The sequence below is a fragment of the Meriones unguiculatus genome, chromosome 3 (genome assembly GCF_030254825.1).
Source record: "Meriones unguiculatus strain TT.TT164.6M chromosome 3, Bangor_MerUng_6.1, whole genome shotgun sequence".
In the NCBI taxonomy this organism is placed as follows: Eukaryota; Metazoa; Chordata; class Mammalia; order Rodentia; family Muridae; genus Meriones; species Meriones unguiculatus.
Genome location: NC_083351.1, coordinates 52,726,823 through 52,741,069, shown reverse-complemented (window position 1 = coordinate 52,741,069; position 14,247 = coordinate 52,726,823). Strand labels below are relative to the sequence as shown.

At 46.1% G+C, this 14,247-nt stretch overlaps 1 protein-coding gene across 1 annotated transcript in view; it reads right to left on the bottom strand.

Annotated features, from left to right (window-relative positions):
* Positions 1–14,247, bottom strand: part of Cpvl (carboxypeptidase vitellogenic like) — a 101,831-nt gene that overhangs the window by 70,235 nt on the left and 17,349 nt on the right. Inside the window, exons 3-6 of the mRNA XM_021648244.2 lie at positions 12,198–12,312; positions 11,217–11,275; positions 10,294–10,373; positions 5,553–5,619 (exon numbers count right to left, since the gene is read on the bottom strand). Of these exons, the coding sequence (XP_021503919.1) occupies positions 5,553–5,619; positions 10,294–10,373; positions 11,217–11,275; positions 12,198–12,312 (321 nt within the window). The remainder of the gene's footprint in view (positions 1–5,552; positions 5,620–10,293; positions 10,374–11,216; positions 11,276–12,197; positions 12,313–14,247) is intronic.

Here is a 14,247-nt window from a genome sequence, read left to right as displayed (position 1 = left end):
TGGGTTGCAGCTTAAACCTTGATTCTTATAATATTAAACTCGTTAAACAGTCACAAATCCGTTTTCAATTCTAAACAAAAATATTGGCGAGTGCAGATGGGTGTAGTTGAAAATAGACATTTATCATGGACTGAAGAGTTAAAACAGCTTGAATGCTAGCTAATAAAATTCAGCAAGTTTCATGGCGGAGAAATAATTGCATTCCAAGGACTTCCAGTCCTTATATCACTTCAGACTTCCATTTGCCCTATAAAACTTTATGATCAAAGCTAAGTCTTTGTGATTAAAACTAGGTCTTGGCCAGAAAGACAGACATTCGAAGAGCTAGGGAGCCTCTTCTCACTTGTATAGAGTTATAACCCTAGAGAGCTGCAGGAAATGGGAATGGGGGTGTCAGACTCCCTTCCAGGAGAGGAGGGTCAGCTCTGAGGGAGGAGAGAGTTCCTGGAGATGATTTGGTTTCCAGAAAGCGCATTCCCACACAAGGCTGTATAACCTATAGCCAATGTCAGCATTTCAGCCTTTTGCCCTGGAGTCTCATCAGTAGGCTCCAGGTTTGGCTTTCTCTCTTTTTTGCTGCTTAACCTTGATAAGGCATACCTAGCCTAAGTCTCAGTCGCTTCATCCTTAGGATCGGGATAATTAGGGAGACTGTTGAGATTTAACAAAGCAATACATTTAACAGCCAGAGAGGGCTCACAGCTGCTGTGAGTTCCAATCTGAGCAAATGTTCCAGTGATAAAACATGTGAACATGGCGTTCTTCAAGCTATCTTCTAGTCCCGCAATTCAGTGACTTCAAGAGTAACAAGGCTGATGGAGGCTCATACAGAATGATTCTTGGACTACCACTAGCATGGTTCTCCCTCTCTCTCTCACATGTCACTCCATCACTTGCATGTCAGTGCTTGCGTGTCACCTAATAGAAACATCTTTCCATGGGTTAAGGGAAAAATACAGAGTGTAATATATGATTTTTTTTTCTAATGAGCAGTGACAATCCTGATAGACAGGGAAGAAGTGGGGAGAAGTGTGTGGTCATGAGGTTGTTAAGGAGAGAAGAATGAGCATGCATGGGAAGCTGAGCAGAGGATGGTAGACGCAAGAGTCAGCAAAGACTCAGGCAAGAAAGAGGAACAATGACAGGGAGATGGAAAGTAATAGGGAGAAATACCACTGATAGATTTATTATATCTCGTAACATCCCTTCATGAAGCACTCTAAAACATCCATTAGTATGTGATTAACACGGCATAAGAAAAAAATTAAACAAGCCATCACTTTCATGTGCCCAGCTGATCCCTTAGTCCCCTGGGGTCATCAATGAAGTAGTCAGACAACATGCTCCCAATAGGATTTTCCCATCCAGATGAAGTATGCCCATTGAGCTTACTAACTAACTAACTAACTAACTAACTAACTAACTAACTAACACATAAGTAGCTTCAAAGTTCTGCCTGTATTTGGTCCTCAATTTAGTTAGGGCTACAAACCTACTTGTAAAGAGATTCCACCCTCTTCTGCTATAGAAAAGAGAAGCTCTGTTAAGCATATATCCTGCTATTTTGAAAGCATCCCCGTTTCCAAAAGCACCCACAGCATTAAGTCTTTGCCTGGACTGGTACACACATCCCCATGCTCAAAGAACGATGGGCAGTCACCCTTCATCCTGCCACCTGCCTGTGTTCCTGTTAGGGCTGTTTTCATTTAACTTCTAGTCCAGCCTTCGGATGCTGGAGAGGGTTCTACAGTGTGTTGATGCCTCAAGAACAAGAGCTGTCTCACTAATAGTTTCTGGCTTGGGAGGATAACGCTTAGAAAGAAAGTTAATCACAGGAATTAAACACAGCTTGTTTCTTTTTGAAGTATATTTTTTCCTGCCCCAGGGAGGGTGATTTACAGACACATTTGTCTCTCTTTAGAGAAAATTAATTCCAGTTGGCGTTCCGGGCAGAGATGAAGAGAAGAAAAGAAAGAGAGAGGAGGCTTCTTCCTTGTCCTTCACACCCGCAGTGGACCTACACTGCTCTCCCTGATATGCCTTGCCAGTGGGGTGTGGCTGAGTCCTCACACTTCCTGATACATATAAAACACATCAGTCAAACTTCTAGTATCATCTTAAAGGCGCCTTCATCTTTTAGGCAAAACAAATGCTTTAAAAAAATAAAAACATTTGGGTAGGAATAAAGCACACTGGTAGAGGGCTGGCTTATCATGCTCAAAGTCTGATTTAGTTCCCTGGGAACACTCACACATACATACACTCACACATACACACAGCCAAAATAGCTCAACAGAACAGGCAGTGCTATTGACCAACAATGAGCAAGCTGAGTGTCTATGAACACCTCCAGCCCAGTCTGTATGCCAAGGGCCGCAGGCTTTGATCCCTAATGGAGGCATCAAGTGCTGGATGCGCTCCACAGTCACTCCATTTTAAATATCAAAGAAGGACTATCTAATTAAACACTCAAACTGTGCTATGTAACAGGTACCACTGTCGTTTCCAGACTCTCTTCGACCAGTGCCAGGCCTCTGAACAGTTGCTGCAGACCCTTTCCTTTCTTTCCTGGTACATGAATGTAAAGGGTGCTCTGTCCCACACTGAGGCAACGAAAAGCAGGAAAACATTTCTTGAGCTTACCCACTATTTTTCAAGGCGGCATCTACAAATGTGGTGGTGCTATTTGTTGTGACTCCCTAAGAAACAAGTGGACATCCAGAAAAGGAAGGACTTTCAATTAACAGTTTGACAAAGCGCTGGAGAGAGGCAGGGAGGGTTGATAATATGTTCAAACTGCAGGGACATGGGGATCCTGTAAGAATGAGTCCGGGTGACTGCCGCTGAACTTTTAATAAAACAAAGCAAAACAGCTGTGGGGATTGGTTTCCAAACTAACCCCTGGGACTGCAAGATAAAACACTCGGTGGGGTTACTGACTGGGCTGGGACCATCCAGGAAGACCCAGCTCTCCAACAACCAGCCAGCCTTCCTCTACTCTATTGTGGGCCTCCAATCATCAACCCAGAACCCGATTCTCCCTCAAGGCCTTAGAAGACAAACAGAACAGAATGTGAGACTGGAGGAGTGGAGTATCGCTTCTCGGCATTCTTCCTTCTAAAGAGGTATGTGACTTCTAGAGCAAGCATGTCCGTCTTGTAGCCTGAGAGCTGCATTGGGGCCAAATGCAGAATCATAAACATGCTTATCAGATGAGATTTCTTATTTGCTCTTTGTTTGTTTGTTTGTTTGTTTGTTTCTGTCAGCCAGTTGTGCGGTTCTCAACTGTGAACCCTGGGCATGATCTAGTGTCACAGTGTCAAAAGGTTGGACATGCATGGACCGACCTACCCACAGTGCTCTTCTGAAGCTGAGGCCACGAGGTTATTGCCCCCATATCTCCAGGCCCTTTCTGCCCTCCCTCTCATGGAAGGCACAGGCTTCTTTAGGCATCCCGGCGGCAAGGAATATAGAAAGAACATTTTTCTTTTCCCACACACATTTGGAAATGACATGCATAAAACCACAAGGCACAAATAAATAGACAAGTCAAAAGTTTTGCTGCGGGATTTGGCAGCTTTCGCTGAGCATCGTGGTAACAGCATTGCCACTTCATTTGTTAGACGAGGAATTACACACTGAGCAGACCAGCCTTCTGCTAGACGGGGAAACATGTGGCTTCCGGTGTTACTATGAAAGTGACAAGGGTGTCACTTCCTGTTCCTCTTCCAATTCGCCTCTGAAAATGTCCAAAAGGCAAGGGACAGCAGGAAATATTACTGATAGAGGAACTAAATGCAATGTGATACCAAGAAACTGAGTGTTAAAAAAAAAAAGAATAGAATGCTAAGCAATCTTCTCTGACAGCTTAGAAGGAGGGGAAGACAGGCTCACGAAATTCCTTGTTCTGAGAACTTGCCATTCCCTAGGAATTTTGCCTGTTCTTCTCTTTCAGACCCTTAATGTACACATCTGTGGACCACCTGCCTGGCATGCTTCCAGACCTTCCTTTGGCACCATCACTTGGACCTTCCTGTGAAGAGTCCTCATTCCAGAGTTAAGCCTTATGGCTCCGAGGATGACCGCCCCGGTGTGAGCCTTCCTCCCTGAGAGCATCTGGGTAGGCCTTGCGCACTGGTCTTCAGTCTATCCCCTTAGCCCAAGTTATTGGTTCCCAAATAGGATGGGGCCTAAAGCAATCCTCAGAGATTCAGGAACATGGATAGACTTACTGGTGAGTTAAACGTGCATTAGGGTGGAATGCAGGGACCATTTAATATGAAAGACACTTACCTGAGGATGAACTGAGACAAGATTCAGGGACAGACCAAGAGAGAGAAGCTAAGTCCTGATGAGAGAAACATGGAAGGCCTTGTGCTGGCTGTGGTAATGGCGGGGTAGTTCTAAAGTCATTCAGGGTACAAGGTGGGATTGTGCAGAGGAGAGAAACTCTACAGCTGGGAACTCTGCTCTTCAGTGTGGGAGGAGGCACACAGACTTCAGCCGAGAAGAGAAATAGGAGCCTGTGGTGGGGACCAGAGTTACAGGCTCAGCCAGAGTCACAAGGTCTGAAAGAGCTGTATCCTAGCAGCAAGGAGCACACTTGGTACTCCAGACCTAGTTTTCAATGCCGCTCTCCATGGAGTGAGCCAGAGTCCCTAGAAAAATGGCCGATTCCAGGACCAGGGCAAAGTCTGGACAGGATGCTTCAGAGGCCAATATTTGTGATAAAAGGGAAATGCTCAAAAATTATCAAACCCACCAGGAGACAAGAGAGCAAGCTTGACAGCCCTTTCATTGAACAGAATTAGAAGAAGCATCCAAACAAAAGTGATCGATTTTGACAGGTCAGATGGAAATGTCAATGCCTGGTGTCCATCCAGAAATACACGGACACAGAGAAGAGACAGAAAGGATCAGCCCTGTAGGAGAACGCGGGATGATATCCGTACAGAAGCAGATGAGAAATGTGCCATTTTAAAACCTCCCCATCATAATAGACATGTCCCATCAATCGATCTAGAGTTGCTCATGTGGTTGTAGATTACTTATGAATTACAGACAGAAGCGGGTGTGTTTACGTGATGGAGTCTAGCCGACGCCATCTTAAGCTAGTGATCAAGTTCTGTACCACCCTAGGGGCAAAGCGCCATCCTATGGCTCCTAGGGGGATGCCTGGAAAGCATACAGCTTTTTCCAGGTGGAACCCTCACTGAATCTGATCACTGAGGAGAGAATAAGACAAGTTTAGAATATGGAATGTACCACAGACACCAGGCCCCACTTAAGATCATTAATATAAGTGGCCAATAACAAAAGGGGAGGAGCACTGTGACATATTAATACGCCGCAGCTATCCCAAAACGTGACCCCCTCACTGATCTCAGATCAAAACATCATTGCAGAGGATATTTGGGGGAATAACTGGTAAACTATGAAGACCGGATCGACATTAAACATAAACACCTATGCATATGTTTGCTGTGACTGTCATCGTATAGTTCAGTCATCTTGCTAGTCGAGGCACACGAGAAAATAAGACATCAACTCACCTCCCCGGTGACGTAAAAGTCATTCTTCGCATACTCAGGGAACAAATGGAAAAACTGAACCAGCGCGCTGCGGAAGGAGAGAACAGAGAGATTGATTGGAGAAGTGAGTCAGTGAGTGGCTGGCTACCTCACCTCATGGCTGGGGTGGGAGGGGCGGGGTTGGGGTGCAGGCGAATGGTCATGCACCCTAATGGGAGGAAGGTAGCACGATGCTGTGCGTTCCTCTGATACACGGTTTTCAGTCCTAGGTAGTACTACATTCCACATGGATGGCCAGGCAAAGCGGACAGGTAGGCCGATACTGCCCTACAAAGAAGCATGGACACTGGACATCAACGCTGTCACTGCCACGTAGGGTCACCTGACTACTGAGGGGTTCTCGTGCCCATGGTGCCAGCTTCCACAAACTGCTTACCAGCTTTCGTGTAAACCCTATGAGAACGCCATTTAGGCAGGCTTTGTGGAGAGGAAATAGGAAGTTCAGTTGCTTACGGCACACCCACTGTGAGTGACTGTTTCTAGAAGAGCTTCCAGAATGCCAGGGCTTTAGTGAGAACACCAAAACCAAAAACCACGAGAAAGGAAAAGAGAGGGAAGGAGGAGAAGAAAACAACCAGAATCCCACGGCTACTTTAGTAAGCCAGGCTGAAATAAATTAGGCTGGTGGGAGTGTCACAGTAAGAAAAGACCAGCTGAGTTTTAAGTGTCTTTGCAAAAGTCATCCCAAAAAAAAAGACAAAAAAAAAAAAAAAAAAAAAAAAAAAAAAAACAACCCATGAAACTCAGGCACTCTAGGAATGTCTTGACCTGGGCTGCAAGGCCTGAGAAAGCCAGGCAGAGCTTAGTCCCAGCTTCCTGCTGAGGGACTAAAAGCCGTGAACCTTCCAGGGAAGATGAAAGGCAAGGAGGCTCTGAGAAGCCAGGAGTGGGAGAGAGTTCAAGGGTTACAGAGAGAAAAACTCAGTCATTGTGACCACCACGATCCCTGCTAGACTTCATTTTCAAAGGCTCCATAAAAATCCGCTGTGGAGCACTGCTGTGGGCTTCAGTGCATTCTTTCTATTTGTTATTTATAGTAGCTTTGGAGAACTAAATTTGGGAGGCTGCATGTTGATAGTTTCCACGTTAGGGCTGGCAATGAGCTGGCTCTAGAGCAAGGGTAAAAATAGGAGTTCATTCTCCACCCTCCCCTCAGCAAAGTTCAGGCTAAAAGGCTTTCCTTCCTCTCTTCCTGCTTGTTGGAATGGCACCAGCGCATTTAGTGCAGCAAATTTTAAGTCTCCTGCCCTAACTTACAGCTTACTTCCTTGGTATTTGATGAGGAGTGCTTAAAGCTAACAGGTTTAGCAAATAAAAGTCAAAGATTTCTAACTAAAATTGAAATTCAAATAATAAATGCTTTAGTATGTCTAAATATTGTGTAGAACATGCTGTGTATACGTGTGTATGTGTGTGTGTTTTTGCAGGGGTGTGTGTGTGTGTGTGTGTGTGTGTGTGTTTATGTGTGTGTAAGCTAGGGTTCTGTGTTGGCTTTCTTTTTCAACAATTTCCACCTTTGAAAGATACTTATATATAAAGAAATATCATTGAATCTCAAAACCTAAACTGAAGGAGATAATCTCCCATGTTACTTCTGGCTGGAAAGTGCCAGCATAGCTGAAGTTTCTGAAACGAGAGCTCACTCAAAGGACTCATTACTGTTTTTAGGTTCACAGTTAGGGTCTTTCTGTGGACTACCTGTTTTCTCAGAGTCTTTGGTAAATAGTTCTCACACAGCAGTTAATTATGAAAATAGCAAAGTCAGTAGGCAGAGCCACACACTCCTTGCCCACTCAGCTACACTTAAGTCAAGCACTGTTCCAATGGCATGCGGAGGTTCTGCTTAAAGTGAACCCAGACCGCATGTCTGTGCGCACCTCAAAGCTTAGTGTAATGTTAGTATGTGTGACACATGAATTTGTGTGTGATTTCTTCAGGTATGAATGTTACCTGGCACAGAAATCCTGTGTCATGAGGTGACTGAGCCAAGGACTTCCCTGATAGACAGGATTTCAGTGAAAGGATATTTGGTCACAATCATATGTTATTGAGAGCGGGGGTGGTTAGGAGAACACTACTCCTCAGGTGACTTCTTGGAAAGGTCCTTTGGTGGATGTAGGGCAGAGACAGTGACGGAAGGATCGTGTGCAGCAGAGCCAGTGGACGTGATAGAATCTAGTCAGCTCTGGTAGAGAGGAAGCAGCATGAACTCCAGATACCTCCAGGGGCTCAAGACTCGGCCGAAAAGGCTTGCCAGGGCTCCAGTGCGGAAGGCTTAGCCCTAAGGCTCAGAGATGGGGGCTTTGGGGAGGTAACTGGCTCAAAAGGGCTCTGCCTTTAGGAATGGTCAATCCATGTGGGGGTTTACAGCTAAATGGGCTATTGGGAGATAAAAACATCAGGAGCTGGGGCCTCACCGGAAGAGGCGTGGCACCAACATGTCTCTCTGATAGGGCGTAATTTGCCTTGGCCTCTTCCTCTTTCTCATTCTTGACTTCTCCAGCTGGCAAGATGTGAGAAGAGCTTTGTGCTACCTCCATTCAGATCCTAGAAGGTAACCCCAGGCGCTCTACCAAGCCGTGAGCTCTGGGAGGGCAGGGGCTGTGTGCTGCCTGCTTCTATGTCACCAGCTCCAGGAATACATCTGGTGATCAAGGGAGACGGGGGACAGCAGCGCAAGGCAAGAAATCCACATCAAAGTGAGCAAACTGACTACATTTCATTCACATTTTTCTAAACCGAGAGCCTCTGCTGTGGCTCAGCGGCATCCTGTATATATGTGTCTGAACGTGAGTGAAAAAGTTTCTTTCTGAACACAAAGAAAGCCAGTAGAAACATGGATGTTAAATGGCTCTTTAGGAGGCCATTCCTTCCAGGCCAGGCACTGCGCACAGAAAAATAGAATTCCATCTTCGGGGGAGGGGGGAGGATGGAAGGGGGACTTTCAAAGGGAGCAGAAAGATCTGCTCTTTAAACCCCCAGTAGCCCATTTACTAGCTACAAAGCAACCTTCTTATTGCAAACACCCATCTGGCAAGCTGGAGAGAAGAATGCAGTCACAAAAGGAAACGAATAGTGTAAACTCTCAAGGAAACAGCTGAAATCAGTTTTCTGCACTACTCTTGATTAGCTATTTTCCAGTTCTGAGAGCCTGAAGCAAAGAGAACCGAAACAGCTATAAACAACGGCTGCTTTGAAATACGTCCTCTTTCCACGTCATGCAAGAAGAGACGGACCACATGTCAGCAGTAAGCATCCACACACAGGGTCCACTGCTAGCTGGAAGCATTCTTGCTTCCAGCTTAGGGGGGTGGGGTGCTTTGCAAAACTCTGGCTTGCAAAGGGTGAACACCTTTCTTTAATAGAGAGCCTCCGCCCTCAGGGCGTTTACTAGTTAAATAATGCAGTTAGAGATGGTTGTAGTGAGGGGTGGGGGTAGCTGTCCGACCAGGAGAACACACAGTGTAAATGTTGGTGATGGGTACTTGGGTGAGCTCCTGAGGACAGACACCACTGTCAGTGCCTCCACAGGGAGGAGATAGGTCCCTCTGGGAGGATCAGCGAATACATCCCAAGGAACTACCATCCCTGGGTGCAGAGGTATAAAGACCTAGTGATCCCTGATGGAAACGGAACACAAGTGTTAAAATCTTGAGGTGTGGGAAACTAAAGAACAGCCATATTATTTTCTGGGTCAGCAGAGGAAAAGAAAGAGATGTCCTTGGCAGGAAATAAAGACCAGGAAGCCAGCACAAGCTCTGTCCCTCCGTCCTCTGTCTGATCTGCCTGGGAGAGAGAAAAGTAAGTGGGAAGCCTTTGTCCCTGATCAGATACACTTTCCCTTCGGAGTCCTGCTAAGTGCCAGGTCTGCTCACTGGGAAATCAGGAGGATAAGTGGGCAGGTGAGCCGGGCCATTGGGATTCTTCTATTAGATCCTCATGATGCACTGAAGGGTGCTCAGGAGCTCTGAAAGAATTCAGACTTGTCCTCTGCTGGCAATTTATAGCTTGGAAAAATGTGACCGAATGAGAAAGGCCAACTTAGTTTTTGAAAACATACTAAAAATAGATGTAAAGAATGCAAGAAATTGAAAGGAAATTTTATGTGTATATACTTTAAAAGCTCACAACTTTACATCCCTCCCCTTACTTTTTGTTTTAAGTGAAAGACAAATGTTGTAAGATGAAGGGAGAAGGAGAAAGACTATTTTCAGCCTGGAAAAGTCATGAGGAAGCTACAGAATGAACTATACATCTAAAGCTACAAAAGGAACAATTATGGAAAAGAAGACAACTACCTGGAAAAGATGTCATCTCCTGCCAAGCACAGAGTTAAATAGATTTTTAGAAACAACCAGAAACTTCTAGGACATGGGGGTGGATGGCTTGAGAAGGAGTCTTTGGTTGAAATGTGGGTTGCATCTCTACTCTCTCATAGAATAGTGTTGAAAAACTGCAATTGGTTATTTTAGCTCTGTGTACTTTGTCTGCTGACCATGTAAACAATGATCGATGATAAGGTAAGGAAGAGCAGAAGGAACTGTGTAATGTATGCACATGCAAGCCACTATAAACACACACACACACACACACACACACAGAGAGAGAGAGAGAGAGAGAGAAATGTCTGCAAATTTTTACAAGTTGGACAATAAGGACCAATTGATAGCGACTTTTCCTGTTTTCACATTGCATGACATACCTATACAAGTCTTGGGCAACATTATCCTCATTGACGGCGTATCCCTCGGCAGTATCAGTGAAACTGAAGCCTGTGCCCACCTTAGGAGGAAAGAAATGAAGATAAGCCTAAAGACTCATATTCCTTGAGGGCTTTTAGCTAGACCCAACACTGGGAGGTGGCCTGACTGATTCCAAAACCACACCTCTGACCTCAGACCTCTGCCATCACTCCATGTTATCACTGGGGCATTCTGCTTTCCTTTCCAAGGGAAAGCACACCAGTTCTGGCTCTTTGTATCTATAAGTCTACATGAAAGATAAGGAATCCATTATTAAGCAACAACCTGCAAGACAGGGAACTCAAGCCATCAGTGAAAAGCCACCAACCCAACCTGTATCCCAGTTGTTTGAGATGGAAGAGGGTCCAACAGTGTAACCTAAGCTAGCCTGGAGCTCATGATGTAGCTCAGGCTGGCCTTGAACTCACCATCCTATAGCCCCAAACTCCAAATGCTATTATAGGTGTTCTCCACCATGAATAGCTGCTCAGTTTATAAATTAAATTCCAATATAAAAAGGGAAAAAACTATATTTTAGAAAATATATTGCTTAACAGTGAGGACCATAGTGAGGGCTCATTAAAACCTAGAAGGCATAGTTCTCCACACACTGGAGGCTTGTGTACAATGACATGTTATCTGACTGAATACAGCAAGAAACTTCAGTACAGTGGCAGCTGTTTGTATCTCTAAACATGTGTAGTGATTGAAAGGGTAGAGGAAGACACAGCCAACAGGATCATTTCCTGACAGCCTTATAGAAACACCATTATGTATGCAGCCTGCTATTGACCAAAAGGCCATCATTCAGCCATGACCATATGTAAGAAGAAGAGGGACAGGAGACCAGCACTGCTGTTTTGTAGTGTCCTGTGGTACTTACTGGATTATCAATGTAAAGCATGGAAAGGGTAGTGGTCCAAGGGAAGTCTCGGGAACGAACTGTCAAAACAGAAGAAGAGGCTGAGTTTTTAACAAAATAGCCCAGGCGAGGCATCTTTGCTCCAGACCCCAACATACCCAGCTGAGCCCTCACCATCACTGCCCCCCCCTTTTCTGCTGTACCACACTTTCTGGATGACGAGCTCCCATCACCTTCACCCGTTCTCTTCTGCACTTTTGCCAAACACAGCAGTATCTACCACATATCTATGGACCAAAGTATGACAACAAAACCCCATGAAGAACTGACAGGAAAATGCCCTTCTGTCTTATCCTAGGGAGGATCCCTACACTCAGAGTCTTGGAGCCTCTTCCTCCTCCCCAACACTGAAGAAAATAACCACCCCACCAAAGCTGGCACAGAAGCTTTTATAGTGAGTCACAAACTCGTTCACACTCTGAATGCTGATCTGGGGAAAGGGAACTATCTCCCCACTGAGACAGGAATGGAGTCCGCCCTGAGACACAGCCAGAGGCTCTTTCTGTAGCCCATCCTCCATCTCAGACTCACCCAGAGTGTCTTGCTTTCAAGGCATTGGCTTATTTAGGTGACGGACTCATAAAGCATTCTATTTCCATGGATAATGAGGGATATAATTCCACCATTAGGCCTGTGCAAGAGGACTCACCCAAATAGTAATAAATACCAACTGTTTTTGCAGGCCAAGAATGCTTGAGTCAGCAGTTGGCTTGCAGAAAACAGCCTAGACTCTTTCTCCCACATTCGCAGGAGAAAGTAAGCCAGGCAGGACACTCATCCTGGTGTTCCTCCTCCTGGACAGACATTGCTATAAAGCTGGTTTTCTATGATCTGGAACTATTAAGCTACTCCTACTGGTTCCTGTGTCAATTCTAAATTGGTGTTAGAGCAGGTACAGGCTGGAAGAAGACTCATGGGAAAAGGAATAGAAGCTTCACTTACCAGTCATGTTGTTTGTTATAACGTAAGGCCCGTGTTCTACAAAGAGTCCAAACAAGGATGAACCTCCAGGACCACCCTGAAGCCAGAGGACTACTGGGGCATCCTCAGGCTGTATCTGGAGGGAACAGAGAAGCCAGTAAGCAGAAATGTCCCAAGGTGGCAGAGTACACCCAAGTGCACAAAGCCCCTGTCTTCCACATCCATGACAACATTCTAGAATGCCTCTGGCCCCAAGAGCCCCACTCTGCTATAAATTAAAGGTCGCTTGCCTTTTACTGTTTGGGATTTACATGTGCCCCAAATGCTGGTATCTTTCTGTGAAGTTGACAGCACCTTGCCATCTGCATGGTCTATCCTCCTAGAATAGTAAGGGAACCAAATAACTCCTGTCTCTTCCTAGTTGGCCCAGCCCCTCACACAATAGAGGCATTGCCAAAGTCCAGGTAGCTGGAATTCTCCCGTCAGGACACTGTAGTGGAGGCAAAGCTAACTTATGAGAACATCACTGGAAGTTGCAGTCAAGAATCTGGAGGAAGATATAGAGGGACATGACTGTCCTGTCATTTAAGATTTGACGTGTTATGGGCCTTTTCTCAGAGTGCTCTTGGGAATGACTATGGTCTTCAGAACAGCCTTGCTGTGAGAGGCTACCTCCAGACCCGTTCCCAAATGCCTAGACATGTAGTGACATAGCAAACACCCTTGGAGCATTCAGACACAGTATACGTAATTGGCTTTTATAAATGAAGAGACTGTAGAACGCGCTGAAGCCCACAGTGAGGCTGGGCTTTTAACCTGCTGACCTGTACCCACAGTGACAAATCCCGGTACTAAACTCTCCAGATAAAAGGCCAGGCTTTGCTTGTCCCCAGATGGGTGATTTGGGACAAGATGCATTGGCACCATTGTCCACAATGTACAGGAAAGAAGGACTCACTTTGCATAAAACCTGGCGAGTGGCTGCGATACGTGCTCTGCGGTCAGGGTCACTAGCTACCACTGTGAAGGATGAACACTCAGAATTCAGAGGGGATCTACACTCAAAGCCTCTACAACAGAAGAGTAGGAGAGTGTTCTGCTTGGTGGCTTTTCTTTGATCCTTTGGCTCTTATCATCCCTGGCCTATTTTTCATCCCTTTATCGTCCTGCCTCAAATGTTGACATGCCGTAAACAAATCCGGTAGGTGAGGGGGCTTCTCAGTCAGGTCAAAGCAGAAAACACGCAAAGGAGAGCAGTGTCAGAGCTGCTGTGTGGGAGGTCTGGAACCAGAAGGCTCTGGCTCTACTTGACTACAAAGCAGCAGTGGAGGCCTGGCTCTGTTTCCTCCGGCCGCAGCTTCCTCACCTTTCCCACGGAAGCAGTACAAGCCTTACTGGATGCTCCGGTGAAGGACTGTGAGGAGTGTTGCTGTGTTCCCTGTTCCACCTTTCCTGGAACCACCGTGTGCTTTCCTTAGACATGTGGGTAAACTGCTTAGCAGACTCTGTCACTCACCAGGACCCACCCCCTGTACCCACACCCTGTACTTTCATTCACCCAGGAGCGGGAGCAAACTCCACACAAGGGGTAGGAAAACCAGGGGAACAGGAAGAAAGTCATCCCCATTCTTTCCAGCCTCCTGGGGGTATGGGGTGCCGGAGTACACAGACTTCAGGATACTCGACCCTCGGCCCCCCGCCCAGGTTCCTGTACACCGGTAGACCCGTGGCCCTCAAAGCTTGCTTGTATATTAAAGTAATGTGAAAAGCTCTTTAAAAAATTACTTTGGCCTTGTTTGAAGCCACAGCCATTACAGTTCCCACCCCCGCCCCACCCACGTGTGGAGTAGGGTGCCGCCCTCAGCTTTTTCCAGAAGTTTCTTCCATGCAAAGGGCCTGGGTACCTGCCAGGTGATAGGTAGCCTGCCTTCTTAGTCCCCTAGGCAACTAATCGCCACTCCTCTCTTCTTCTCCCCCACCATCCTGTGACCTGGCAGGGTTAAGTTTATCTCTAGACTCTCAGAAAAATAGCCTGGTCCTGAGAGGCCACCCTACAGCACAAGTCAAACAG